Source organism: Seriola aureovittata, chromosome 11 (assembly GCF_021018895.1).
Source record: "Seriola aureovittata isolate HTS-2021-v1 ecotype China chromosome 11, ASM2101889v1, whole genome shotgun sequence".
In the NCBI taxonomy this organism is placed as follows: Eukaryota; Metazoa; Chordata; class Actinopteri; order Carangiformes; family Carangidae; genus Seriola; species Seriola aureovittata.
In genome coordinates this window covers 11,755,606-11,782,924 of record NC_079374.1, presented here as the reverse complement: position 1 = coordinate 11,782,924, position 27,319 = coordinate 11,755,606, and the positions used below count along the sequence as shown (strand labels likewise).

Genomic DNA, 27,319 nt, shown 5'->3' with positions numbered 1-27,319 from the left:
CCGAGGGGGGGGGAGAGACGACAGGAAATCTTAACTGGGATGTAATGGAGTAGGACCACTGGAAAGCTCGGGCGAAAGGGGGGAGACACATTTCTATTTTATAATGTTACCGTGATAATGTTGTGATTTGTTAGGTGTGCGGTATACAACCGTCGTTCGAGGAAAACGGGAATTAAGCTAACATTCCAGGTGAGTGCTCTTTTTTTCAAATCCAGGTGGAAAGTGTCGGTACCACAGCTCGCCTCCTGGCAACGGGCACACGCGGGTCCTCCTCCCGGGGACATCTCACTCCGGTATCCGTTCTTCTCTGCCTCTGTCCCCGAAGGCTGGCTAGCAAACCCACGTCGTGTCTGGCCTGGCAGACAGTGAGCACCCTTTCAACCGTAAATGCCGATTTTTCCAGCGCAACAAAAGCGGATTATTCACGATGTTTTCGGCATGGTGTAAAACCCGCGGAGAAATATTGGTTTTTACCCCATTATACTGGAGGACCGCCCGTGCTTCGTGAAAACGAAAAAAGGATACAATGCAGCATGCATGTTTTGCATTCTTCGGGAGTACCACACCGTTGGTATTGTATTTCCTTTATTAAAAATGTGCTTGATATGATTTATAAACGCGTAGCGAGATTATAGGCCTCGGCTGCTGATTGTGTCGGCCAGCCCTATCATCTGCCGAGCGATTTAATTGTTACATTGTTAACGGAGCTAGCAGAACTTGAAAATGAACGTTTGCCTAAGGAGGGCCTGAATTGTTTTATCAACAGACAAAGCCTTAAAATGAAGCTCATTTTCTATGTGGTTTTTGTGTGCTTGTGACCGACGTCGTTGTTCTCGCTCTCAGCCGCCGTCCAGTGCCTCCCTCTTCGGGGAAGACTTTGTTTGCGCTGGCCGAGGCTCCATGAATGCAAGTGCTGAAGTCCTCCCTTCCCCCCCAGTTCTCTGGCGAAACAGGAACAACTTCTTTTAGGAAAAAGAAAAAAAAGTTCCTGGAGTTTCAAGCGCCATGGAATTACTTTGTCCGCCAAGAGTTGTCCAGTGAGGCGCTGAGATTTCTGGGGGAAGTCTAGTCTGTGTAGTTGTGGAGTGCTTTACCTTTATTTGCAGAGTTTTAGCTCTGTAGATGTCTATTTTAGGACGACTTCCTCGAGTAGGCCCGTTTGTGAGAAACTTGTGTGGCATTGTGCTGTGTTACCTTGGCAAGATCAGAGAGCTAAACATGGCAAAGAATGTGTTCAGTCTTTTAGTTTCAGCAGTCTTGTATAACTTGACTTGTGTGTGGAAAAAAAATCCACAGGTACTGTAGTGTAAAAACGTTTAGTAAAAGACATCTGATACTTTGGAATTTTATGAATTTACTTTCCTAATGAATAGGGTCTTATCTTGTTGCCTTGCATGACTTTATTTAGCAAGTCATTTATTTGACTTAATTAAACATTTTGCATGGACTCCTGAAATTTACAATAAATATGTGCCCAGCATTACATTGGCTGGATGTTATGTCGTCTCAATTGTAAAGGGAAAATCTCAGCAGCTTTTGTGCTTGGTTGCAGTTTTCCTTTTAGTCCTTTAGCTGATGCTGTTATTGAGAGCGACTTGTGAGTTAGCAGGTAGGGGTTCACTGTCTTGTCCAAGGACAGTTTCGAAGGCATACATGCCAGTTGCTGAGATTGAACTGCAGACCTTCCTGTTACAGGACTCTGGTCTCTTCAATTGCTAGGCAACACTGCTGTCTGCCATGAACGTGCATCTGTTGCATAGTCTTGAGGCAGTTTCATATTTGTCTTTTCTATGCTCACTTCTTGTACCTTATTTCCTTTGCATTGTTGACATCTAAAAAAGTCACTTTTTAGCTCCCACAGTCGATAATTAGAGGAAGGAGGGAGTCCTCTATGGATGCAAAGAAACAAGGAAGCTCTTGACAGAGTATCATACGCTGTCTTGTAGTCCCTTATGTGCACATTGGTCGATAACTGAAGTATAAATGAGTGTCTGGGTTAAAAAGGCGAGTGTACACTGTTACTGTAGCCCCTAATGACCTAAGCTTTACACTGGTTATGTGTTTGCTACATGTTGGTCTTGTCAACATGAGCAACTGAGTGCTTTTTCTTGCCTTTTGCTTGTTTGTTTCACCCATTGAGCAAAGTTCTCTTTCTCTCCTATCCAGGTGTGAATGACTTGTGGCTGTAGGTAGGGTGTCGTGAGTGGGCCAGGTTGCTGCACAGCCTCCGTGGCTGACTGGGAGGAGTCGAGTGGAGAGCAGACATCAGTGCCCAGGGGACCTGAGGCCTGGTTCTCCATATGAGGCCCTGCTGAAAGGGCAGGGGGGCTTCTGAGGTAACCCAGCTCAACTCTGGCTCTTTCTTTTTTTTTTTGTTTCACACTTTATCACCCAGTTTGTTTTATGCATACATCCAAGACACACCGCAGGTAAATACAGTTTGGTCATCCTCATTTCTTTCATTGCTTTTCTTCTCTGTAAATATAACTGTTGAAATGCTAAAAAGCAAATACTATAAGATATGGCAGGAACCTCTAGGCTTTGTCTGAAATCACTCCATACTTACTATAATGTGCATGTTTTTTCATTGTCTCTGTGTGAAATTTATGCACCTCATTATTGCCCTTACAATTCCCACAATTTTCAGTCACGTGACACTATACCTGCTATAGATGATGGAAAATGGTGATGATTATTAAGTTTCTGAAATCTTGATTTTCACAGCTCACTTTAGAGTGAACTTACTGAGTTTCTACTTCCTTGGGAGTGGTGAATGAGTGAACAAAGGAGTGATTAGGAAACAGACGTTGTGTGGCAGTAAAGTATTTGTTTTCTCCATACTTAGGAATAAAAAAAGCCGAATGAAAAAGAATGGGACACCTATAATCTCCAGATTTTCCTCACTAGCATTTCATGCATTTTCAACTTTTGTTACAAGATAAAGCATAGCAGTAAACTGTTGCACTCAAAGACACACTGCAATAACTTGATAATTTAACACTGTTATGATGCAACAGGGTCAAGCCAAGCGTAGGCTCTTCCTATAACAATGGTCACTATCTCTTTGACATTTATCTGTAGAAGTGCCTACATTGATAGCTGCATTTTGATGAGAGAGGCCTTGAATTGTAGAGCGGTTACCCTGTACAACTGCTCTTGATGCTCAGGGAATCGGCTTTAGGGAAAGGACCTCAGAGCTGCGCTGCTCTGGACTATCAGTGCAATGTTTGGTCTTATGCTCTGATCTGCACATGCTGAGGACACAACACGGTCAGGGCGCTCTTCCTGAGAACGCTGTGCACACTGTTTATTTATCTGCTATCTAATCCGAAGTGTGTTAACCAAAAACCACAGTGAGGTGAAGGATGCAGGGAAATGGATATTGATGTAAAGCGGCAAAGGATTTATTTTCTCCTCTGTGTATTGGCCTCTCATGTTTCTGTGCATTTGTTTGCTTCATGGGTTTTCTAATTAAAACTCTCAAGGCTTGTGTTGTGTATGACATGGAGGGATGTGTTGGAGGGGCGGTTTGTCTCATCGTCTGTGTAGTGGGTGGCAGGGGGCTCCCCTCCCCATTCATACAGTAGATCATTTTTTTCTGTTGCTTTAAATGTTTATTTTTTCACTGTAGACTCATGATATTTTTGTGATGGTTTGGTCCCAAACTAACTAATTTCCCATTTACCAGGTATAGGGATTAAGACATCCATTCACAATTAAGGAAATTAGTTCGTCCCCTGAATGACTCCCACAATAGTCAAGCCCCCAAAGTACAATAATTATTTAGTGTTCCCCAGGGAGCAGGAAAAATACTACTTTGTTTTTAACATGTTTATTTGTGTTTTTTTGTTTGTTTTTTTAACTTGATCTACCATCGTAGGTCTGTAAGATTACGAGACTTGTTTGGAAATGTAAGTGATGGTGAATTATGTCTGTAGTGCAATACAGCCATTATCCAATTGCTTGATATACCAGTACTGGGGCTTTCAGCTGCTGAATTGAAACACTTTAACATTCCTGAATTACTGTACATGAAATCATGATGTACAATTATGTACAGAACTATGTAATCCTATTTTAACATTCCCCACAGAACATGAAAATACATTTGTGTAATACAAAAAAATGACACTTCACAAATTGTCTTCATAGAGAATATTTAACTCTTTGTTGAAAAACAAGAAAGATTCCTAAGTTCCAAGAAATAAAAGTGTAGAAGTGTGGCTATTGATTCATTGATTTCTGCAAATATTTGTCTATTTTCCCCTCCAGCAGTCATAATGGGCATCTGTCATGCCTTTCCCGTCATTAGAAATAAGAAGTGATATGATCTGATACATCAGATCTGTATTGGTGCCTTTAGTGACTGATCCACATTAAATATTGGCCATGCTAGGAAGTGATTTTACATGGGAGAAGTAAGTTAGGGCCAATTACAAATAAAATGGGAGACAATAATACAGTAAAGTACAAGATTAAGATGAATGGATAATAGTGTGGTGGTATAATGCAAATATTTTCAGCAGCGTTCAATGAATAAGGCTCTTTTGTTTTAGGAGAACAACACCAGTTATTAAAAAACAAAACTACTGTTAAGTGCTTTAAATAGCTCAGATAACTGAAGTCAACTATCACTGTTACTATTATCTATTACTCATTTTAAAGTCATTCATACCACAGAGCCTTTTCAGCAAGTATAAGAACAAGTGCATCGGTTGTATTTAGTTTATTATTCGTTTGATAAATTTCTGCACTGACCGTTACGGACCAGTCATCACTTAGAAACCTATTAAAGACAAAATAAAGATAGGACATCATTTAAAAACAAATCTAAGGACCAGCTCTGAGTAGTAAATCTCCACAGGCTAGTGTGCCTTTCCAGACAGTTACTGCTGTAAATATGAATATGTTTTTCTAATAGCTGCATTTCATATCTTTTTAGTGTAGGAGGTCTTGGTCTCATATGTGTTGATCTGTGGTGGGATTGTTGCCCACACAGGATCCTCAGGGATGTGTCTGGCTGAGTCAGAATGTACCTATCAATCTGCTTTCATGTTTCTTGGCTGTGATTGACAGTTATGGCACAGACGGGCTGCTCCTCCTGCTCCGAGGGGAGGGGTCCTCGCAAACAGAGCTGCTCTCAGGTGGAACCTGGGGGCCGCTGTGACCTGCAGTCACCTCAACTATTTTTGCTAAAAGCCGCCAGCTAGGATGCGATGCTCTCCAGCTAGTTGTTATTATTTAGCCTAGTTTAACACAGCACCACGACATAATGCTAACTAGCAAAGGTTCAAAAAGAGTAACACCTTTTAATGGTTTTCACAGGTGCAAAAGCACTGAATGGTGATGGCACTCAAGAATAATCCAAATCTGTCCACCGCATTGTGGCCTTTACACCTCCTGGAATTGAAAATTTATTTTTATTTTTATTGATTTATTTTTGTCCATGTGATTTATCCAACAGGAAGAAAACGAGATTCCTGATATTTTCCACTTTGTCAATTTACCATATAACTTGGTGCATGTGACACAATTCAAAGAGCTTGTTTTTAATTTGAAATCACTCTGCTAATTTTATGAGCCAGTGATAAGCATCACCCAACTGTGTCAAATCGTCATTATCAAGTGTTCTTTGACTCAAATGTCAGTGTAAATGAGAGGAAGCTTCTGGTATGTTAAATCCTTTATGTTCTTCGGTTGAGCTTCTGATTAGTGATGGTGTGTATGTGTCAGTGCTTTGTAGAACATCTTCTGTCATCTTTCACATTAGTTTGTGAGAAAATTGAAAAAGCTTTACAGAGCTGAATATTGTTTGTGGAGCTGAAATGATTCATAGTCTACTAATCAATTAGTCAATGTTGATAAAGTGTTAATTGTTGAAGTCATTTTTAAACAAAAATACCATAGCCTTCTCAGTATAAAATGAACTTTATTCATCTCATGGGGGGAAATCTGCATCATTACAGAAGCAGCAGGATGTAGACGAGGGTATGCATCAAGCGTAGTTAAGAGAGGGAAAACAAAAGCTTCTCATTGAAGATGTGCTGCTTTTCTTTGTCTTCTGTGATGATAAAATATCTTTTTGTTTTGCAGTCTTGCTGTAATGAAACATTTGAAGACACCTTCAGGAAATTGTAATAATCATTTTAACAGTTTTCTGACAATCTATTGACTAAATGATTCAATGATTGATAAAATAAACGGCTGATTGATCAGTAAAGAAAATAATCATTAGTTGGACCCTTATTAGTTTGTTCACTATCTGTTAAATACAAACTTTTATTCTATTAACTAGTGATCGATGGAATTTTGAAATATGAATGTAGGAGTGATTTATTCAGATATGGTGGGCAGTTCAAGAGAAGTTCAGTTTGAACTTTTGGGGCCATATCTTTGCGTAAATGCATTAATAGGCTGATGTCATTAAAAATGGGAAAAGCAGAATAACCTCCTGTGATTCCATGTGAATTCTTAATTCCAATACAGTCACTTCCATTGCTAGTCTTGTTGTCACACCATAGAAAGAGCCAAAATAAGCAAATTTTATTTTCACATTTGTCGTGGTTTGCTAACGAGTGAAACCAGATACAAGCATTAGCTGAATTTAATATTGTTTGGTAAATATTGGGTTAAATTTAGATACAAGCAATAGTAAAACTACAAAACTATAGGAGGCTGATGTGTAACTTTTTTTCACACTCAGCTGCTCGTAACTTTGGTCTGAACAATTCCACGTGAACATGTTACAAATTGCATGGTATGTGTCGTCATATCAGGACACCACAAAGGGTGGGACTCATCAGGGACCTAATAAAATATGTTGTTTCCTAGGATGCTAACTTCACATGAATTGGGATTTCTGAGCAATTCTATTGTGTTTTGAGGAATTGTAGTGTTTTCTGTTGGGTTGCATTTGATGTATTTAGTGGTATTCTGTATTTTATGTAGATGGATGCATGAAAAGTGGAGATGTGTAGCAAAAATTGTGTCACAACAGAGCATGCTACCATGTGTCTGGAGTCTCTCTGTTGGAGAGGCAAATCAACAGGTTCCTTCCTTTCTGCTTCTGCAGCATTTTGTTCTGGTGGTGTCTAGCTGGATGCACAAGCCTGTTGGTGTGCTGTACTACTATAGTTTTTGTTTACAAACCACTGTAGTCTTATCAAGATTCACATTATTTTTTTTTTTTAGAATTGTGACATCCAAAATGGTGCAACACCTTGGATTTGAACTCAACTTACCTCAACCTGTTTTTTTTCTCTAACTATATGGTAATTTGAGCCACTGCCTGTGCTCATAAACAAAGGGAGGTGAATGTTTTTGGTGGTGCCTCAATTGATCAGTTTAACCCACCTTGAACATAATGAAAAAACAACTATATACCTCAAATATACAGTGTAATAAATGTAAATTCAAGAGTCATTTGAGAGCAGCTACCAGAGCTATACAACTATACAGAGACGTGACGATAGGGTGTGTAACAACATTATCATCTCCTCCTTCCTGAACAGATAAGGTGTTAAGAGTATGGAAGGAAGTTCATTGTGGCTCTAACACCAGGATTAATTGGCAGAATACATTTTACATGGGTTACATGGGCAATACGCTGTATGCTTTCAACATGTTACCCTGGGGGTAAGGGTCAGAACATCTTGTGTAAAGCATTCACAGAATCAGAGGGACCTAAAGGAGGCTCTGAGAAATGCAAAGAGCCCTCACTCATGGGAACATTAGATGCCATGAAGTAGCGCAATTTTCAGTGCATCTTTAACATTATTAGAACAGCTAAGTACTGCCGCATGTGGGTATTTCTATGTGCAATGGTATGTGTGGGTATATTGCTCTCTCCCTGTATATTTAATTGGGCAGGTCTTAGCCAGTGTGTTTAAAATTCCATGGAAATGACACACCAGTGCAAACTGGGGTAATTCAGGGACACAATCTGGCTCGTATTCTCTCCAGAGTGCTAATTTTGTTGTTTGATAGCAAAGAGGAGTCGGCACATGTATTGTATACTCTGAGTCTTCTGCTCTGAGTTAAATATATTTTTGTCTGTTGTTATGCCAGGTCAGTAGAGATGCCTGAGCTGTGTCACATGGTTTGACAGGTTGAGAAGCCAGTTGTTTGTTGCTTAGTGATTTTTTTTAATGTACTAAAAGAATCTTTTGGGAAGCACATGTTAACATTTCATTCCTTTCCTGCTTTATGCTCTAACTGCTCTAAATTGAGGTTTTGCACAACGTGGGTTGTGTCGACTGCTGCTTGAAATGTGGATATATAGTCTTTCTTTGTTGTTTGTTCTGAGGTTCAGTATGAAGACATTAATGACAAGTTTTTTACTTGCAGCAAGTGAGTAGTATATTGGCAAGTGGCTTGCATAAAGAGCCCTTTGACCAGCAAGCCAGAAACGCAAGTCTCCTTTACACTTCTCCTCAGTGGTCTGCATGGCCTCTGAAGGGCCTGGCCGTTGGGATTTCCCACAATGCTTTTGGCCACAGGGAGACGTCCTCCCAGCATGAGCAAGGGAGGAATGTGGCCCGAGTGTGGGAGCGACCGTCTGGATGGAAGGAGGGAGTCACGGACCAGAGAGCACGGTCAAGGGAAGGGAGGAAAGAAGGGGTCTGCAGAGAGGGCAGCAGAGTTTCTCTTAAGCAAATGGTGTTTCTGTTTGGTTTGTCATTTGATCCACAAATGAGAGAGACCTACTGTACGGTAGAGCTTTGCATATTTGCTCTGCTTGTATGCATTAACACTAGGAATGTGTTTTATTATATACTGGTAATATTACTTTAACTACCGTTAATTACAGCAGGCGCAATTAACACAACACAGCACTTCCGCGTTTTAGCAGTTTTATTTTGAGTAGCTGCTAAGAAGCACCGTTCCAGATGTTGTCTGTTCATGGGTTCCACATATTGCTCCTGTAGAAAACCAACCTTAACCCATGTACATAAATTAATATTAAAAAGATCCAATCCAAAAGTGATCTGAAACAATTTAGACCCAGACCTGAGGATAATTAGGAGCGGATTTGAAATACGGTTCATCTGAACAGACCCAAATAGAGACCACCAACAGTTAATTGGTCGTGCAGCATGATGTGCCACCAATTAACAAGCAGCCGTAATCCAAAACAGTAGCAATATATAATTTGCCCCAGTGCGTCAGCTTTCTCTCACATCAAAAACACATTTTGGTCTGCAGTGTGACACACCCCATAATCAGAGCTGATGGCAAATTTGCCAGGATCCATTCGTGTATCAGACATAGTCATTCACATACTTATTCTCCCTGGTCTGGGTAGGTTTTTGGGTCTAAGTTGGACCTGGCCCAGCATGGGTTTGTGGTCTGGTTTGTAGTCTGGTCTGTAGTCTGTTCTGAGTTGACCTTTGTGTTCTTTCTACCAGAGAAACCTGCTGCTTCACAGTAGGATGGTGAAGCAGAATCCTTTTCCAGCAGTAGCTACTGTGGGATGGCTTGCTATGCTAACATTAGCTAGTCGGCCTACTGAAGCGCAGCCTAAGTTGTAATGTTACGTGAAAGAGAGCATGATTTTGTGTGCCTGATGAGAAACAAATAAAATCTTAGATGGCACACATTAAGTAGGTGTTTGTCCTCATTGCTTGCATTACCCCTACTCGCGGAGGAGCACAACACCAATAACCTACTTGTTGCGTGCTTCTAGTGGCAAAAGTGTGGGCAGTGTGAATGGCTCATAAGAGCCCAGTGTAATCGTGCCATTGTCTGTCACGATTGCATTTTGTGTATCTTAACTTGTGTTTTTAAAATGATTTCAATTATTAACACCAAAAAGAAATAACAACACACTTGGAACATGAATGGATGTGTAAAAAACACATTGTCTGTATTTAGTTGTGTGTTAATTCAGACGTTGCAATAAACAGTTTACTGTTCAGTTTCACATCTAATGAAATGAGGGTAAAAAGTGTGAAATAATTGTTCTGTATTTGGCACTAATAGCAGTATTTTGGGACAGTGTGAAACGTCATGAAATACCCTAATATTTTTGGCCACAATAATCGTAGCATTTGATACTAGCACCCCTAATTTGCACCCACGCGTGTTGTGTCAGAGTAATAATGGCACATTGTTACCAGTTACCCAGTCTTTGTCTGTTAGTGAGTGAAAAGGTGTGTGTGTGTGTGTGTGTGTGTGTAAACAAGACACACCCACTTAACCAGAGATGCAGAGACAGGGGGCAGATGGACAGAGATGGAAGTGCGGGGTGAAGTGTGTGAGACGGAGATCAGAGCAGGCTGGAGTGCTGAGTGCCAGTCCTGCTGCTGGAGCTGGCCGCCACACATGGCACTGTGCCCAGGCTACGCCAGCAGATGTGTCACTAGTGAGTCAGCTGTGTGTGTTTGTGTGTGTCTGAGACACAGACACCCACCCATACTCTCTCTGAAGAGATCAACTTGTGTAATAACCCCCCTTCCTCCTACGGGTAAATCTGTATCACACCCCTTTCCCATCCTCCTGTTTTCATTGCCTCTTCCATCATTGTGATGGACATGGCAAGGCTTCTGTCACCATGATATGATATGACCAAATGTGACATTACACACATGTCGCCTCCCCAGGGATGGAAGGGCATCGTCTGCCGACCAGAGGAAAGGATGAACAGAGGATGGTGGAGTGGTGATGGTTGTTGTAGAAATGGACAGACACACCAGCAGAGAGACAGCTGAGACTGGGGGTAACAGTGTGAGTGAAAGGGAAAGCGTAACACAGATTACAGTGAACAGAAGAGAAAATCTGGGCAGAGGAAGATGGAGATATGTAGCTATTGTGCTTTGGGAGTAGTTAAGAGTTTGGAGAATGTGGAAAGGTTTAAATGTTCATTGTAAATATCTGTGCAGCTTGGTTTCAGTAGAAACAGCAGCTCAGTCATACTTGTGTAAGTATCATTCCTGTCCACAGTAGATGTATTATGTCAAATGTTACGTCCGCCGCGTCACAGCTCTATCTTTAGTGACACTCGGCATTCCTCACATTCTGTGTGTGCCAAGCGAGTCATGAGTGCTATCTGCAGGGTGTGGCATGTTGGGATAGTGCTCTCAGGAAGTCACCTTGGCAGGTGAGCATGCAGATGTTTCCTCAGCTACGGTACTGTGGGATGTCCGAAATATATATATATATATATTTGCTTGTAGGGCAGTGGAAGTCTTGCTGCTTTAAGTAGAGTTAATACTTGCTCTGTTTGCAGTTAGCTTATGCTTCACTAGCAGCGAGGCAGGTATGTGAAGGAACTAGTTGTATAAGGGAACCTGTTCTGCTCAAGGAAGTGCTGTGCTATTGTACATGGTTTAATACTGCAGAATACATACTGGATCACATTAGCCTTTTGGTGGTTAATTATATAACTAAAATGTAGAGCTGAAAAGATTATTTGATGAATTAATCAGTCAGTTGACAGCTATTTTTAACAAATAACCATTATAGTTATTTTTTCCAAGGGAACCAGTTCCCCGGTTCGAGCTTCTCAGATTGGGGGGGATTTGGTGCTTCTTAGTTATATATGACAATAAAGTGAATATTCATCTGTTTTGAAAATTTCAAATGAAACAAATGAAATGAATACATCACCTCAGGCTGTTAGAAACCTTTCACTACTGTCTGACATTTTATAGACCATGCTTAATTGATTGAAAAAATAATTGGCAGATTAATTGATAATGACCTATTGTAAGTTTTCAGTAATGGTTTAGATTTAAGAGATGTACATTTAAAGCTAGCCTTTGCAACTTAAGAATGAAGAAGTAGTGCATTAGTTTCCATATATATTAGTGCTTTTTTGGTAATTTCTAAACAATAAAATGCACCAGTCTCCAATGCAATACACTGTTGGTTTCTTTGTGTTGATTGTCTACAACCAGTCACTAATATTTTCTGACTTCAGCTCGATGTTACTATATAACTGATGTTACTGACTTGATGACTATTCTTTCAGAAAAGGTAGCTTCAGTTACATTAGATCAAAAACTCCTGCACACTGTTGATCATTTGTACCCACTTAATTTTCAATGTTTTGGTCCTCAGGCCCTCAACAAGTAAAATTTATAATTCATATCACAAGACGTAAAGACACAGAAGTACCTCGCAGGAAGAGTCGAATGTTCTCTCCAGCTTTTGGTCCTGTTACACTCACTTGCTCTCAAGACAATGACGGTGTTAAAGCGTTCACTCAGAAGGATTTGTGTGGAATTTCATTGTGCCATTTATCCCATTATTACCACCTGTGGCTTCTTTTCAAAAAAAAAGTTACTTGGCTTGCCTAAAGATTTGTAATTATTCCAGTCTTTCAAAGCAATTTAAAAAAAAAAAAAAAAAATTGGTTTGACTTAGCCTTTGTAAGGCAACAGTGCTAAAATGACCTTAGTTTTGCATTTTCAGAACAGAATTTGAGGCATAATTTAAGACTAGAAGCGTACTTCAGACCTATCAGATTCTAAAATCCTTTCATTACGTCTCTCTTGCAAAGTTCTGACTTTAGATTTCATACGTGTTGATTTGATTTGAATGAATATTGGGTACAGGTAAATTGTGCCCTTGTGTAAGGTGATGGAAAGCCTTTTCTGTTTGAGAGAGCTGGCTGCCGCTTCTTCAGACTGCACGGTTCTTTGCTGATGGCGCTGAGTTTTTGTATATTCTTGCAGAAAACAGCAAGGAGGGGTGGAAATAATGCTTCTGATATTGCCCTAAACAAATAATGGGCTAAAGAAATTCTTGAGATGGAGGCCGAGCAGACGGAGAGCGGGTAGGGGAGCTAGAGAGCGAGAAAGAGAGAGCAATACTCCATTGTGACTGAACTGCAAAATGGGATTTGCATAAATAAGACTGAAACATCAGCAGGCCCTTTTACAGCCAACAGCAGGGCTGAGATGAGGGAAGAGAGATTGTGTGTGTGTGTGTGTGCGCACGTGAGCCCCCCCCCCTTTAATGTTTTTTATTTTAAATAATGTCTTTGTAGCAGTGTTGTGTTGAAAATTTAATCAAGTGGACTAGGTTTGCAGAAAGGTTAAGGTGCCTCTCGTTGATCCCACTCCTTGCCAGTGGAGTATACCAGTGGATACTACACTGGTATAAATCCTCCCATCTCCCCCTCAGAGGAATTTGGGTGACGTAGCTGGGAAGGGTCTACTCTATACCCTGCACTCAGCCAGCGTACGATGACTGTTACATAAGCATGAAATGAAATGCTCCCTTTTAGTGCCACCCGCATTGGAAAAACCCAAATCTAATTGAATTGAACTATTTTCTGGCCTCTTTTCATGTGGAACCTCATATTTATATCAGAGGCAAAAAGCTCAATTTCAGAGCCTCATTATACTGTTTTCCCATTAACTTGCATGCACTGCAGCTCCTCGCGTGTGCTGTGATAGACGGTTCAACGTCTTTACTCGAGATAGAGGAAGAGAAATCTCTGTGAATACCTCTACATTGCTTTGTTGTGTGTATGTGCGTGTGAGTGAGTGAGTGTGGCTGACTGCAGCGTACGTGCCAGATGTGTGTATGTGTGTCAGTGCATTCCTTGACAGTCATGTCAGCAAGGTATCCAATTAGTGTCTCATTAGCATGTGATTGGAGGGAACAGGTGATTGACAGGGCATGCTGTTAGTTTCTGTGTGCACGCACATACACATATTACATGCATTTGTGTATGATTGGGGTTTAAGTTTAGATAACAACCCTTGAGGGAATACATGCTAGTTGTGGCTGAATGATGTTGGAGGCTGGCTCTTTGACTCGGAGCGGAGAAAGTTCAGCAAAATGAACAGATTTCTTCATGGATTCTATCGGTGTCTCTGGACAGTTGTCCGCCACGTTGTTCACCTCGGTCAAGGCTCTCCTGTCCTCGCCTCACATTGGAGCAATCATCTCTCTCATTTAAGTCAGGACAGAAGAGTCTCTGTCCATCCACATCTGTCCACAGCTGGCCAGGAAACTAACATTTTAAATACACCTAGCAACCCCATGCTAAAGGGGTCTCTATGCTTCAAGCAAACTGCTTGCTGGTCTCTGAATAGAAGAGGCTGCATCTGACAATTTTTGTAACTTTCCAAAACTGACAGTCTTGCCCATTTCATACAAGAACTGGTTGGGTGCGCAGAGCCGAGAACGTTTTTTTCACTGCTATAACTACTTCCATCATTTTTGTATGTGCAAATGTGACTTTGAGGAAAAATTTTGGATTTGGGATTTTATTGGGGTCTCACCCTTCTCTATGACACCTGCCTTTGAGTTTGGCCATTGGAAACAGTTATAAACACTTCTGCCTTCAAAACAACAAAACTCTAAGTATGTGCACTGTAGCACCAGAGATTCTTAGTTTGTTTGGGAGAGAGCTACGCGCTTACAGTTATGTTTGTGATGACATCTTCATATTGCACTAACAGAGATTTGAGTGCATTTTTATTGTAAGTCGCTTTGGGCAAAAGCTTCCCCCACATGAATATGATGTAAATGTAATATATGATTATGATGTCTGCTTGCGCTTTGTCAAGTTTGTCCACACTGTCCGTTTGTGTTTCTGTGTCTTTGACAAAAGCTTAAACCCCTGCATGTTCTCATTGACGGTGTTTTGGTTCCGAGCGGCTCTCTGGCAGGTCTTTCCCCACTGTGACTTACACAAGCCAGTGCTTCACTTTGATGAGCAAACAACAGTCAACAGCAGAATCAGACCGCATCTCTGGTTTTGACACTCTTTCATCTCGACCTCCCTCATACATTGTCTTCCTTCCCACAATCCAAACTCTAGGAACAATAGAAAGGGTAGTAGTAAATGTTATATTCTTAATGTCAGATCTACAGTTTGAGCAAAAGCTCTTTAGTGAAATTTAAGTTCATTTCTGTGTGCTGTACATCAGGGCCGCAGAGTTACTCATGTATAATTGTGAGTTTCAGTTCTTCTTTCCACAGTTATATATCAGAGAATGCTGTATCGCAAAATAGAAACATGTCATTTCCCTTAGAATGGACTTCTTTCAAGCAGCTCAGCCAAATCACTAGATCAGCGATCAATAATCAGCACACTAAAGCCTCCACTTGTGACACATAGTGTGTTCTTTATATTTAAAGGTTTTAAAGTCTAATCAGTGTAATGTGGATACAAAAGGCTCCTAAGTTTTTCGCCCCTCTCTATTCTTGTATAGAAGCCAGCTTCTGCTCGTGAGCAGTAGTGATCTGTGGCCCCGAGAGTTGTAAATCACTTCTCCTGTAGACCAGTGAGAGACGAAAGTGACACCCCCCCCCCCCCCCCCCCCCGTAACCCCCCCAAACTCTCCACCTCCCTCTCCCCAGGGGAACTCTGGAGCCAGTTACAATGTTGAGTGTTTTTGGAAGAGCTCCTAAATATTTTCAGGATGACAATGTAATCTGACTGACTGGGCCGCTCTCTCGAACGGGATTCTCATGCAATTCTTGTGCTTACTCACTAAACACACAAACAGAAACACACAGCGGTTGGTTGGTTTGGACCACAATACTACCTATCCCTGTCCACCACCACACTTCAATGTTTGCCACACGTACAAAGTAATCCTGGTATTTGTGTAGTTAACATGATACCCCACCCAAAATCATTATAGTTTCAAAGCCAATACCAACTTTGATATGTGAGAGGTTAAATAGTCATTATTTTGCATAAACACATAAAATAAACAAATATTCTTGACAGGAATCATTGAATTCCATTTTTTTTAAAGAAAAACCAAAATATTTACTGAGTGGGACGTTTTGCATAGGAAAAATGTTCCAGTATGTAATGGTGGCACTGTTTCTAGTTGACCTCATACATAAATATTTTGCTGCAGTTTCTTTTTAGTTATTGGCGAGCATATACACTGATATGGCAAATGTGCAATAAGCTAATATTGGCCAGTTTATTGCTCTAGCTCCATCAGAAGTTCAGTGGAAGGTTGAAAGGAGGCTGATGTAAACTGTCGGTTTTGTATTGTCAGTATGCTTAAAAACACAAAATGTGGCTCAATACACCGTTTACATTCTGCTGTTGGCTGTTGCTGCTGGTCACTTGTCATACTAAGCACACGTATGAACAGTCCAGGTGGAGATTATGCTGAAAGAGAGTTTGTGTGAACATTTGAAAGTGTATCATATGTGTTTTTCAAAGCAGATATTTTGACTGGTCATAGCAGGAAAAGCAGGTGCTACTAATAACATAAATAATGGCTGTGCTTTATTGAAGTGTCAAGTTTTTTATTTTATTATTAATGTACTGTGCCACCTGTCAGGCCTACACTGGTAGATTGATACTAAAACCATTTAGGGTGGGGTGTTGCTTTAAGTTTGACTCCCTTTTTCAGTTTTGTTAACTGTCCCTTTTCCTCTCTTTTCTCTCAACAGTGTGCCCAAGGGCCGTTGAAAGCCCCCTTGGGGGAGTTTCGTAAATATACACTGAACAAGAAAAGACTCCTGGACTATTGTTATTGTTTTTACACACTTTCGCACTCACACACACACACACACACACACACACACACACACACACACACACACACACACACACACACACACATACACACACACACAGACAAGGACATAGAGAGAATGTTGGAGGTCCAAGAGGAGAGGCCAGCGGCGGCAGGTACAGCAGCGACACATTTCACCAAGAAGGAGCGAGGGAAGAAAGAGCGAGAGGAGGCCAAGGACGGTCGGGGAAACCTCTCGAACATCGGGAATCCTGTTCCTGGCTCAAGGAACGTGCGCGCAAAAGCGCCGCTCACACACACAGGCAGTCCTCACCAGCTCATCACTCCACCCTGTTCCGTAGTCCTAGGAGCCCCATCAATGCACTCCAATAGGCTAAAGAACTCCCCGTCCACCAACACGCAGAGGTGAGGAGAAAACATGTGGGTCTAATGCAGTGATACAGTGCTGTGATGGTAATTATATGCTAGTGCGTGTATGACTGTTTTAACAGCCTATCAGCCAAACACTGATCTGAATGCTGATTGAAATTGTACATTTGATCCAGAATATCTATGAACAGCAGCATAGCATTTTTAACTGCACACCAAGCAGAAGTAAAATTTCACCCACATTATGTTGAACAGATTGTTCTTATTGTTCTGCACAGCATTGTTATTACCTGTAAGTGACACTAAATCAAGTTTTTATCCTTCATTGTTTTTATGTACTACTAACAGCTGATGACTGAACCACTTACTCGCATCTTTCCACATCAATAAAATATAAACAGACTTTATTGGGGAAACACAAGCTTCTGTCCCGTACATAAACCTGTTTCAAGTAATTAAAAAAATGATCACTCAAAATCAGAAATGAATAAACATTAGCCGCCACCGTTTATTAACAGTTGGGGAGAGGGAAAATACAAACACTCAACCCTTTGTTCAAAACAAAATGAAGTGAAATACCCAGGTCTCGCTCAGAAATCAGAAACACTGAGGCTACTTAACAAATGCATGTGCCCATTTTCTGGAAAAAAAGGTTCTTATGCAGTTCAGCCAAGTACAGATGCCAATTTAAGCCGTCTTGTGACTGATGCGATTGGTTGCAGAGTGATCAGTCCATCCCTCATTCTAGTGTTTGGTATGTTGTGAAAACTCTTGTATCTTAGTAGTTGCAAGGTGCATAGTGTGCTGAGTTTTGAATTTTGAAAAAGCTGATCAGGAGAAAGTTTACAGAACTCCAACCACGGCCCTTATACAGCATTTTTTTTTTGTCATATTTTATTAATCCCTGTGGGGAAATTTTTACCCATCCCAGCTATTTAAATACAGTGAGCAACCATTTCTAATGCCAGTGGTTTGGTCAGTAGCAGAAGGCTGTATATTACCTTACATGCATGTTATTAATTTTGGGTGGTGGGGGTTTGGGGGTCAAACGACCTGGAGGAAACCCGTGTAAATTAGAGGAGAACGTTCAGTCTCCACATACAAAGGGCCAAGGTTGAGACCTGCTTGTTTTAAAGTGACGGTGTCAATTGTGTAGTTCTCGTGCGGCCACGGAAAGTTGTCACCAAGTGTACGTGCTTTGTGATCAGTAGTGAAACCGAGTCCTGGCGATGTGTGGATGGACACAAACCTGAGCATGTTACTTTGGCCTTACCGGAGTGTTTTCGAAAGCAAGTGCTGGTCGGGTGTAATGCAGATCTAAGATCAGTTTCTCTGCTCCATTATTTTACCTGAAAGGTCTTGATGTGCGATCCAGAGCTGTTCTAGGGTCAGGGAGTACACTGTGCTTGGAAGTTTTCCCTGCTGACTCATGGTTCTGGAGCCTCGGGAAACGGCTGTCTGGACTGCCAAAATTCTGGCTTTGCCTTCTTTTTCTGCTAGCCGTGTTTCTGTGTGTACGCACATACAGTGTGCTAGGTTGCGGCTGTGCTTTTTGGACATGTTGGCATTTGTTTCATGCTACTTGTATGTGTGTGTGTGGGAGAGAGAGAGAGAGACAGAGAGACAGAGAAAGAGATTAGGGTGTGGTAAGGGAGTTCTCTGCCAGTTGGATGTGTCCTGCTTGCCTGAACTGAACTGCTCTCATAACTAGTAAGCAGCAGTGATTTGTTTATGGACCATGTCTCTACAGTCTGTTCCTTTAGGTTTAACTGTGTGCATTGAATTCTCAGTACTGGTAACCTGATATTATGTTCATAGACATGTATGCCAACTGTTGGATGTCATAATGATATTTCATTCAGTCGCTGCAAAGAGAAAAAAGAGGCCAAAAAGAACAATAACACTTTCCTTTCGGTTCTCTCCCTTCAACTTCTCCCGGCTACCACATGGGGTAACAAGGGTACATGTTATAGTGGGGAGCTGGGGGATATCAGACTTCATGGATAGCCAGCTGCCTGAGTATGTTTCCACCCCCCTTGTCTGGATTGTGCCCAATTCCAGAGCGTGATTACTGGGTAACCTAACTTCAAGCCCCAGGCTTTTTGCTTGATATGCCCCATTTCCTCCTTGTTGTGTGTGTTTCATAAGTGGAAACAAGGTCACAAATATATGTAGGAATACAAAACATAACATTTTAGAACTGTGGCAGAATGTCATGTTGCATCTGAGGCATTTTTAAATTAATTATATTAACAATTTGAATGAGTTTTTTAGCACGGTTTATTGAAACATGCTATGTTTTTTGTTCTTCTCTGAATGCACAGTGTAAATGTATTAAGTATCCACTTAATCTTTTTCTCCATCCTTTGTCCGTCAGCCCTAAACCTAAGACGGAGGCCATGGTACGATCACCTCCCGTCATGTCCCCCTCCACTGCCGCCCAGATGGACTCTAAAATGCCCAATCAGGGGAAACCAGGGAGCACTGGCAGCCAATCACAGCCCTCACCCTGTGATCCCAAGACCCTGGGCACTAAAGGGGCTCAGAATGTGGCAGGGGGCATGGGGCTGAAGAATGGCCAGGGCTTGACCTCTGGTCCAAGCTCCAAGGTTAAAGTCAAAAGGGAGAGAAGCACCTCAGTGGAGTCATTTGAACAGCCAGAGAGCGGCACACCCACCAGTGAAGAAAAAGGTAAGAACCACTCTAGCCAGTACTAATTATTAGCAGACTGTCTAATTCCAGCTGATAAGTGGGGTCAGAAATTGTCAAATAGTCTTTGTCAAGTTAGTTTTGAAGTTTGACAGTATGAATTTAAATCTCTGAGTCTATGTTAAATGTTTTGTTTTTTTAAATTCTTTTCAGATTGATTTAAATCGTTGAACTGGGCAAGGTGCATGAGTTTCTTCATGATGTGTTTAGGAGTATTTAGTGTACCTGTGCTTTCATACTTTGTTACTGAAGGTTATATAGAACTGCCCCATATAGAAAGAATAGCTACAGTGCTTAAACAATGTCATGTCTGCAATGCTTATGTCATAATCGTTCCTGTGCATCTAGTAGTTACACACATACAACTTCCTGTAGAGGCAGTTCTTGCCCTGATTAATGGAGGAAAAAGCACAGATAATTCCTGATTGCAGCACATGGTTGGTTGGTTGGTCGTATTCCCTTTGTGGTGTACCACTTCTTAAAAAAGTTCTGTACATATAGTTATTTATTTTCTCTTTGGTATACAACACAAGCTGCCCAGAGAGGGCAACAGTTGGCCCTGTTGCAAAATATACTTTATAGTTCCTCATTGTCACTCAAACCGATAGACCCAAGCTCACTGAGGGCTGTGTGTGTGTCTGTACAGACAGTAGCAGGGTGAAGAGGATGTGTGTGGCAGAGAGGAGGCAGCCGTATAGTGGAGCTGACTGGTGCTCTGGGGGAGAAAGTGACGAAGATGACAAAGGATTCTTCAGTAAGTGTGTTAACGTGTGCATCCAAGCATGTATAGCAGTCGCCCCACTGATCAACTTGACTTATGACGGCTCCTCAGTAAAACTACATTGCCCATAAGCCTGTGCTGGTCCTAAAGCCATGGTTTTTCCTGTTGTCTTCCTGTAGACTGTAACTCCAGTGATGTGAAGCCCCAGGACTCAGTCACACATTCTACCTCCAATGCTGGACTCAGTCGCTCCTCCACACCCTCCCACAATACACTGGGAGGCCAGGGCTCCACGACAGAACCTGCTAGTGGCCAGAAACCAGGCTCAAAACTTGTTTATGTCTTCACCACGGAGATGGCCAACAAGTAAGGAAGCTACCTAATCATTAGTATTTACATTTAAAGTTTATTGCTACAAGTTTTAAATACTAATGTGTTCAGACGGGCTAATTAAATCATCATCTCAATGTGTAGACCCTTTTTTTGTACCTAAGCAAAACATACACCCACAGAGAAACCCTTTGTGGAATTGTAGTTCAAAATTAAACGGAATTACTAACAATGTCAATTGCCTTAAGTATAACTCTGTGCCCCTGTCATCAGTGGTTGTTGTTGTCTTTGATGTTTGTTGCAGATGTTTGTGTGTATGCCACTAAGATACTTGCTTCCCATCTCTTCTCTTCCTTGCCCCAACTTTCCCAGTTATAGCCTAAATCCATTTTGTCTGTGTTCACAAGCATGTGTGTTTCTCAGTGGGAGCATATACTTGGCTTAGATTAACACTCTCCTTTGGGAATCAGAGATCAAAGCTGTGGATGTTCAGGGAAGGTGTGTGTGTATGCGCACAATAGTATGCCTAGTCTGTTGACCTTGGGATTACCTTCATGGTCCCATGTAGTACTCATTCATCTGGCCCACTGTATGCGCACCCACACACACACGCGCGCGCGCACATACACACACACACACACACACACACACACATGCACGCACGCACTCACGCACACACACACACACACACATTTGTACTTATTGTGTCTGATGAGTGATAGCTGACTGTCTGCCTTCTTGTCCTCAGGGCAGCTGATGCAGTTCTAACTGGCCATACAGAAAATATCATTGCCTTCCACATGAAAAACATCTCCAACAGCAAGGACAAAGCTCACCTCCTCCTGGTAAAGACACACAGAAGCTTTTTTTTTTGATAACACTCATAAGCTTACATACACCATCATCACCTGAGAGTGTCACAACTTAATCCTATCTCTGTTTCTCTCTGTTAAAGAACAATGCAGCAAGCGCTCTCCGAAATGACTCGAAGCCTCCCCAGCAGCCCCCATCCCATGCCCAAGATCAGAGCCACCAGCCTGGATCCAAGCCGTCCTTACCTGGCATGGCAGAGCCAGCCCCATCCCAGCCTTCAAACCAAGGGAGCCAATCGGTTGTTCTTCCACAGGAAGGGTCATCCGCTGCAGGCATGGAATCCAAAAATCTTCCTGGCAGTAGTCCCAGTAACACTACAGCTACAGTTGACCAAGCCCCTGTCACCCAACCTGAGGCAGGCCTCAACCCTCCAACAGCAGGTGAAGGAGGGCAGGGTGGAGGCTCTGGTGGAGCGGGTCTGACACCTCAGCAGCAGCAACAACAGCAGCAGCTGGCCCAGGAGCTGTTGAACATGGAGGCCAACACAGAGGGTCTGTCCCAAGAACAGTTGGAGCATCGGCAGCGCTCCCTGCAGACCTTGCGAGATATCCAGCGCATGCTTTTCCCTGACGACCGTGATGCCCCACCAGCTGGTCCCCCACAGACCCATGGTGGACCCCACGATGGAGGACCTGATGGTGCACCCCGGAGGTCTGAGCAGGGCCCCCTACAGGCTATGATGGCACAGTCGCAGAGCCTCGGGCCACCAGGTGGGCCAGGAGGCCCTCGTCCACAGGGTCCACCATTTGGCCCACCCCATGGTCCCAGGGACATGCCTCCATTTCCACAAGATGAAATGGGTCCACATATGGGGGGTCCAGGGGGCTGTGGAGAAGGAGATCAGATGACCCCAGAACAGGTGGCTTGGTTGAAGTTACAACAGGAGTTTTATGAGGAGAAGAGGAAGAAACAAGAAATGCAACACCGGCCACTTCCCCCAGATATGATGATGCACCCACATGGTCCACGTGGCATGATGCGAGGGCCCCCGCCTCCCTACCAGATGGGCCCAGGAGAGATGTGGGGAGGACCAGGTGGTCCACCAGAGCACTATCAGGAACGCATGGGCATGGGCCCTGGCCCCAGAGGTATGCCACCACATATGCAGAGGATGCCTGGGTTCTCTGGAATGATGAACCCTGAGATGGAGGGACCCCCAAGACCTGGAATGGGCTGGCCTGATGACATGCCTCCCCGGATGGGAGATGCACGCGGCTTCCCTGGAGGACCTGGGGGAATGTTTGCTGGTCCTGGGGGTCGTGGTGAGCGTTTCCCAAATCCTCAGTCAGTCCAAGAGGCAATGTTCCACCAAGGAATGGCTGGAGAGAAGGGCCTCCCTCCTGGGATGATGATGGACATGCAAAGGATGATGGGGCATCAAAGAGGTGGAATGGAACCTGGGAACGGAATGGGCATGTTTCCCAGAATGCCTGGTGACGGTCCTATGAGTCCATCATCTAGGCTCCAAGGAATGGGGGGTAGGGAAATGGGGCCTGAGTTTGGCATGGGTCCTGGCCCTGGGCCAGGACCTCATATGCACCCTTCCAAAATACGAGATCCTTCCATGAATATGAGTCCAGACGAGATGATGAGAATGAGAGCAGGTGGAGGACCTCCAATGGAGAACATGGGTCCACAAGGCAGGCCCATGCAGGGTCCTGTCTTCCCTGAGCAGACACAGCCAGGAGAGTTTCCTATGGGGCCTGGACGGCCCTTCCCAGGGGGTCCTGGAGGAATGAGGGGTCCACATGTAGAGCAAGCCTTTGGTCCAGAGCACAGATCTACACCAACAGGAGGTAATGGCCGTATTAACCACCTCCCCTCTGCTGGTGGCCCTTCACAAGGTCAGCGGGGCCGCAAGCCAGCAGATCTGAATGTCCAAGCAGGAGGCGGGAACTCTCCCAGTGTCAACCCACTTAAGTCCCCACCTCTGAGGCAAGTGCAGTCCCCCATGATGGGATCTCCCTCGGGAAACCTTAAATCCCCTCAGACACCGTCCCAGCTGGCTGGCATGCTCACTGGTCCCACAGGCCCCAATGCCCCTCCAGCTCCTCCAGCTTCAGCACCAATGAAGTCCCCGCACTCCATGATGGGATCAGCAGGTGCCTCTCCTGTTCATATGAGATCTCCCTCTCTTCCTAACCCCTCCCCAGGATGGGCCTCCTCACCAAAACCACCCATGCAGAGTCCTGGAGTACCACCTCAGGGTGGCAAGCCTCCCCTCAGTATCACCTCACCAAACATGATGGGGAATATGGAGCAAGGTACAACAAGCTTTCTTCTCTTTTTTGTGTTCATCAGCACGTGTCTCGGCTTTTTCTTTCAATATTTTTTTTTTTTTTAAAGTATATTTTTTTGGGCTTTTTATGCCTTTAATGGACAGTATAGTGGAGAGTGACAGGAAACAGGGAGGCAGAGAGAGGGGGAATGACATGCAGCGAAAGGCCATCCGATGCGGGATTCGAACCGGGGCCGACTGCAGCGAGGACTGTAGCCTCTACACATGGGGCGCCTGCTTAGACCACTACGCTACACGACGCCCCTTTCTTTCAATATTTAATTCTCCATTTTGCAGTGCATATCTATTAAAGTTCATTCAGTTACTATTGTCTTTTGTAAATAGTTATTGGTGAAAATTTTGGTATTCGTCTTGGTTATTGTAAAATATCGGACTGAAACTACCAGACTTTTAATCCCTTGAAATCAGAACAGGTCTGCAAAGCTGAAAATAAAATAGATATGGAGGCTGTCTATCATGTGCATCACTTGAGTGTTAACACATCTGTATCAAGGGTGGGGTTGAGTAGGTTATGGTCCAGTGGCTCCCTCTTGTGGCCACTGGACCATAACCTAGTGGGTTAAATAACACATATTTCAAAAGGTATCACTTTCACTCATCAGAGAAAAAAAAATCTGCTAGACAATGAAAAGTCTCCACTGCAAAGTTTTATCATCTCGTCACATCATATCTTTCTCGTCATGTCGTCCTCTAGGTGGTAATGGTCCTCCCTCAGCCCCTCCTTCATCAGGGGCTCCATCTGGCTCCATGTCGCTCCCAGGCAACGTCCCGTCTGGCAGTCCATACACCATACCCCCTGAGCCAACACTATCCCAGAACCCTCTCTCCATCATGATGTCACGCATGTCCAAGTTTGCAATGCCCAGCTCTACCCCACTCTACCACGATGCCATAAAGACCGTTGCCAGCTCCGATGACGACTCACCTCCGGCTCGCTCCCCTAACCTGCCCTCAGTGAATAATAATGGTAAGACATCTGAAGTGTTTTGTGTTTGTTGTTTAACTTTTGGTTTAAATTCCATTTAATTTGGATCATATTTATATTAATCTTCTTTTGATATGCTTTACATGAACTTGTGCTTAATGTATCATAATATTCTTTTTCTCTTGCACGTACAGGTATGGCAATGAACCACCAAGGCAATCCACGTATGATGGGACCTGGAAATGCAGGACCCATGCCTGCCCTCAGCCCTCTGGGTATGAATCCAATGGGATCCCAGCCCCTCTCCCATGGCATGCCTCCGCAGATGCCCTCTCCCAATGCCCCTAATATGGGCCCAGGCATGATGCCTCATGGTATGATGATACCACCAAATCCACAAGATCCTGGTATGGCAAACCCTCAAATGATGCCCCAGGGACGCATGGGTTACCCTCACCGAAGCCAGGGATACCCCCTCACCCAGTCCCCTTCCCAGCAAGGCCCCTTCTCCCCACACAACGGTCCTGGTCCTCAAGGTTTCCCTGGCCATCCTATGGGCTTCCAGGGAGAAGGTGGACCTATGGGAGGACGGATGGGGAACATGCCTCATGGGGGAGGGGGTGATGGGGGTATGTGCAAGCCAAATACCCCTGGAGGGCCAGAGTTCAACAACATGCAAGGTGGATTCAGTGATGCAGACCTTCATGAGGTGATGAGGCCGGGAGCGTCCGGTATTCCTGAGTTTGACCTGTCCAGGATAATCCCATCAGAGAAGCCCAGCCAGACTCTGTCTTACTTCCCCCGAGGTGGAGGAGACAACCCTGGGGGGAAACCACCACACCCCTCTGGATTCCCCATGCAGGGCATGATGGGTGATGGCCCACCAAGGATGGGAATGTCCATGCAGGGGATGGGGGGGATGCCAGGGGGGCCTGGCGGGGGAATGGGCCCACAAGACATGCCAATGGGCAACCCTGGCCACAGCTCGATGCGGCCACCAGGATTCATGGGCCAAGGCATGATGGGCCCCCAGCATCGGATGATGTCCCCTGGGGGTCCGGGAGGGATGATGCAGGGGAGACAAATGGCCCACCCAGGCCCTGGTGGCTCACCTAACATGATGATGTCACTGCAGGGCATGGGCGGCCCCCCACAGCAGACAATGATGATGGGGGGTCAGATGAGGCCACGTGACATGGACATGGGATTCAGTCCGGGCCCTGGAATGTTCTAATCCAACAGAAACCTTGTATCTAGAATGTTCTTGGACAAAATGCAAGGCTGGAGTAAAGATCATGGCATTTAGAGAGTGTTCGGAAAACTCTGATGGACTCAAAGAAAGGAAGTATAATACGAAACAGTAATGTCCTGTGGGAACTATTCCAATGGAGACTCGGACAAGCCCAGATTGGAGTACTTTTGCCACAAGAACATTTAATTTTGACTCATGAACTTCAGAATGTATGGGATTGTTGTGCATCAATTTCGCAAAACTGTTCTTGTGTTTTTTGATTATCTGACTATAAAGATGACTTCATCGTCAAAGAGGAATCAACCTAACTAAAAGTCAGCGTGGAGATGCTACAGTATATGTCTACTTTTTTCAAATTTAAAAAAACAAATTTGTCATGAAAGTGGTATGGAACAAGAGAAAGGAAGAAGAAGAATTTGTGCTTTGTGAAGACTTTAGTGGAACTCCATCTTGTCTCTCGCTCCATTGTTTTGACTGTTTCTGTACAGTATATACGTGTGAGAGTGCGTATGCGTGCTTGACAGACTGTATGTTTGTGTGGTATGTATGTATGTGTCTGTATGTATAGGCATTCTATCAGTGACCTCTCAACTCCTCTTACCCAACTTTCATTGGGGGAGGAATGCCCCCTAAAAATACTGTACTGTTTACCATTGGTGGGCTATTCGAATTTTAGTCTATTTTAATTTCCTTTGTAACTCCAGTGTATAACAAACCAAACTATGACCTCATTAAGATAATAGTATTATTAAAAAAGCACAAACATGGACCGTCTGCAGAAAGCGTCTTCTTTCTCTATTTTTACCATTGAGAGCAACACATTAAGTGTGAGGATCCTGGCAGCTTTGCAGCACAATGATAATCTTCAGTCCATTTCAAGTTGTGGATGATATTTGACTTCGTGCTCCAAAACTTTCAGGACTCAACTTTCGCCAGCGTGAATAATACTGCTAATACCCAGATGTGCTATGTGTGTTCTTCTTGTTCCTGTTGTGTTCCTGTTTTGTTTTGACTCTCTTGTTGACTCTGGGTAATAATCATTCCCACAGCAATAAACCCCCAATGGTCAGCAGAATGGGACAGGAGTGGCCGAATGCCACAGCAGGTATGCCAGGTATTATAGAACTAGAGTTAGGTAGATCTGGTAAAATTTAGTAGGGCAGGTGTGGTGTCCAGAGTGAGACACACTGAAATGTAAACACGTACTGCTTACCATCCAGTTGACTTCCTCTCTTTTCTCTATTGTATAAGCTTGTCATGTGTTTCTCCATTGGCTTTGGTGCAGAATAGCCTACCAGGGCTGTGGTGATGGACTACAAATAAAAGATATTGTTTTGGTATATACATGTTGTCCATGTAGTGTGTGCGTGTG

At 43.5% G+C, this 27,319-nt stretch overlaps 1 protein-coding gene across 2 annotated transcripts; it reads left to right on the top strand.

The window, feature by feature from the left end:
* Positions 1–32: 32 nt before the first annotated feature.
* On the top strand, positions 33–27,291 carry bcl9 (BCL9 transcription coactivator). 2 transcript variants are annotated; one of them, XM_056390204.1, is made up of 10 exons: positions 33–189; positions 2,167–2,336; positions 16,384–16,874; positions 19,216–19,529; positions 20,194–20,301; positions 20,448–20,634; positions 21,347–21,443; positions 21,554–23,735; positions 24,465–24,737; positions 24,890–27,291. In XM_056390204.1, exons 3-10 carry the CDS (start codon positions 16,588–16,590, stop codon positions 25,927–25,929), a joined length of 4,488 nt encoding a protein of 1,495 aa, XP_056246179.1. In that variant the 5' UTR covers positions 33–189; positions 2,167–2,336; positions 16,384–16,587; the 3' UTR covers positions 25,930–27,291. The 2 variants fall into 2 exon arrangements, with proteins under 2 accessions (XP_056246179.1, XP_056246180.1); XM_056390205.1 differs by lacking the exon at positions 33–189 and adding an exon at positions 264–571.
* The last annotated feature ends 28 nt before the right edge of the window (positions 27,292–27,319 follow it).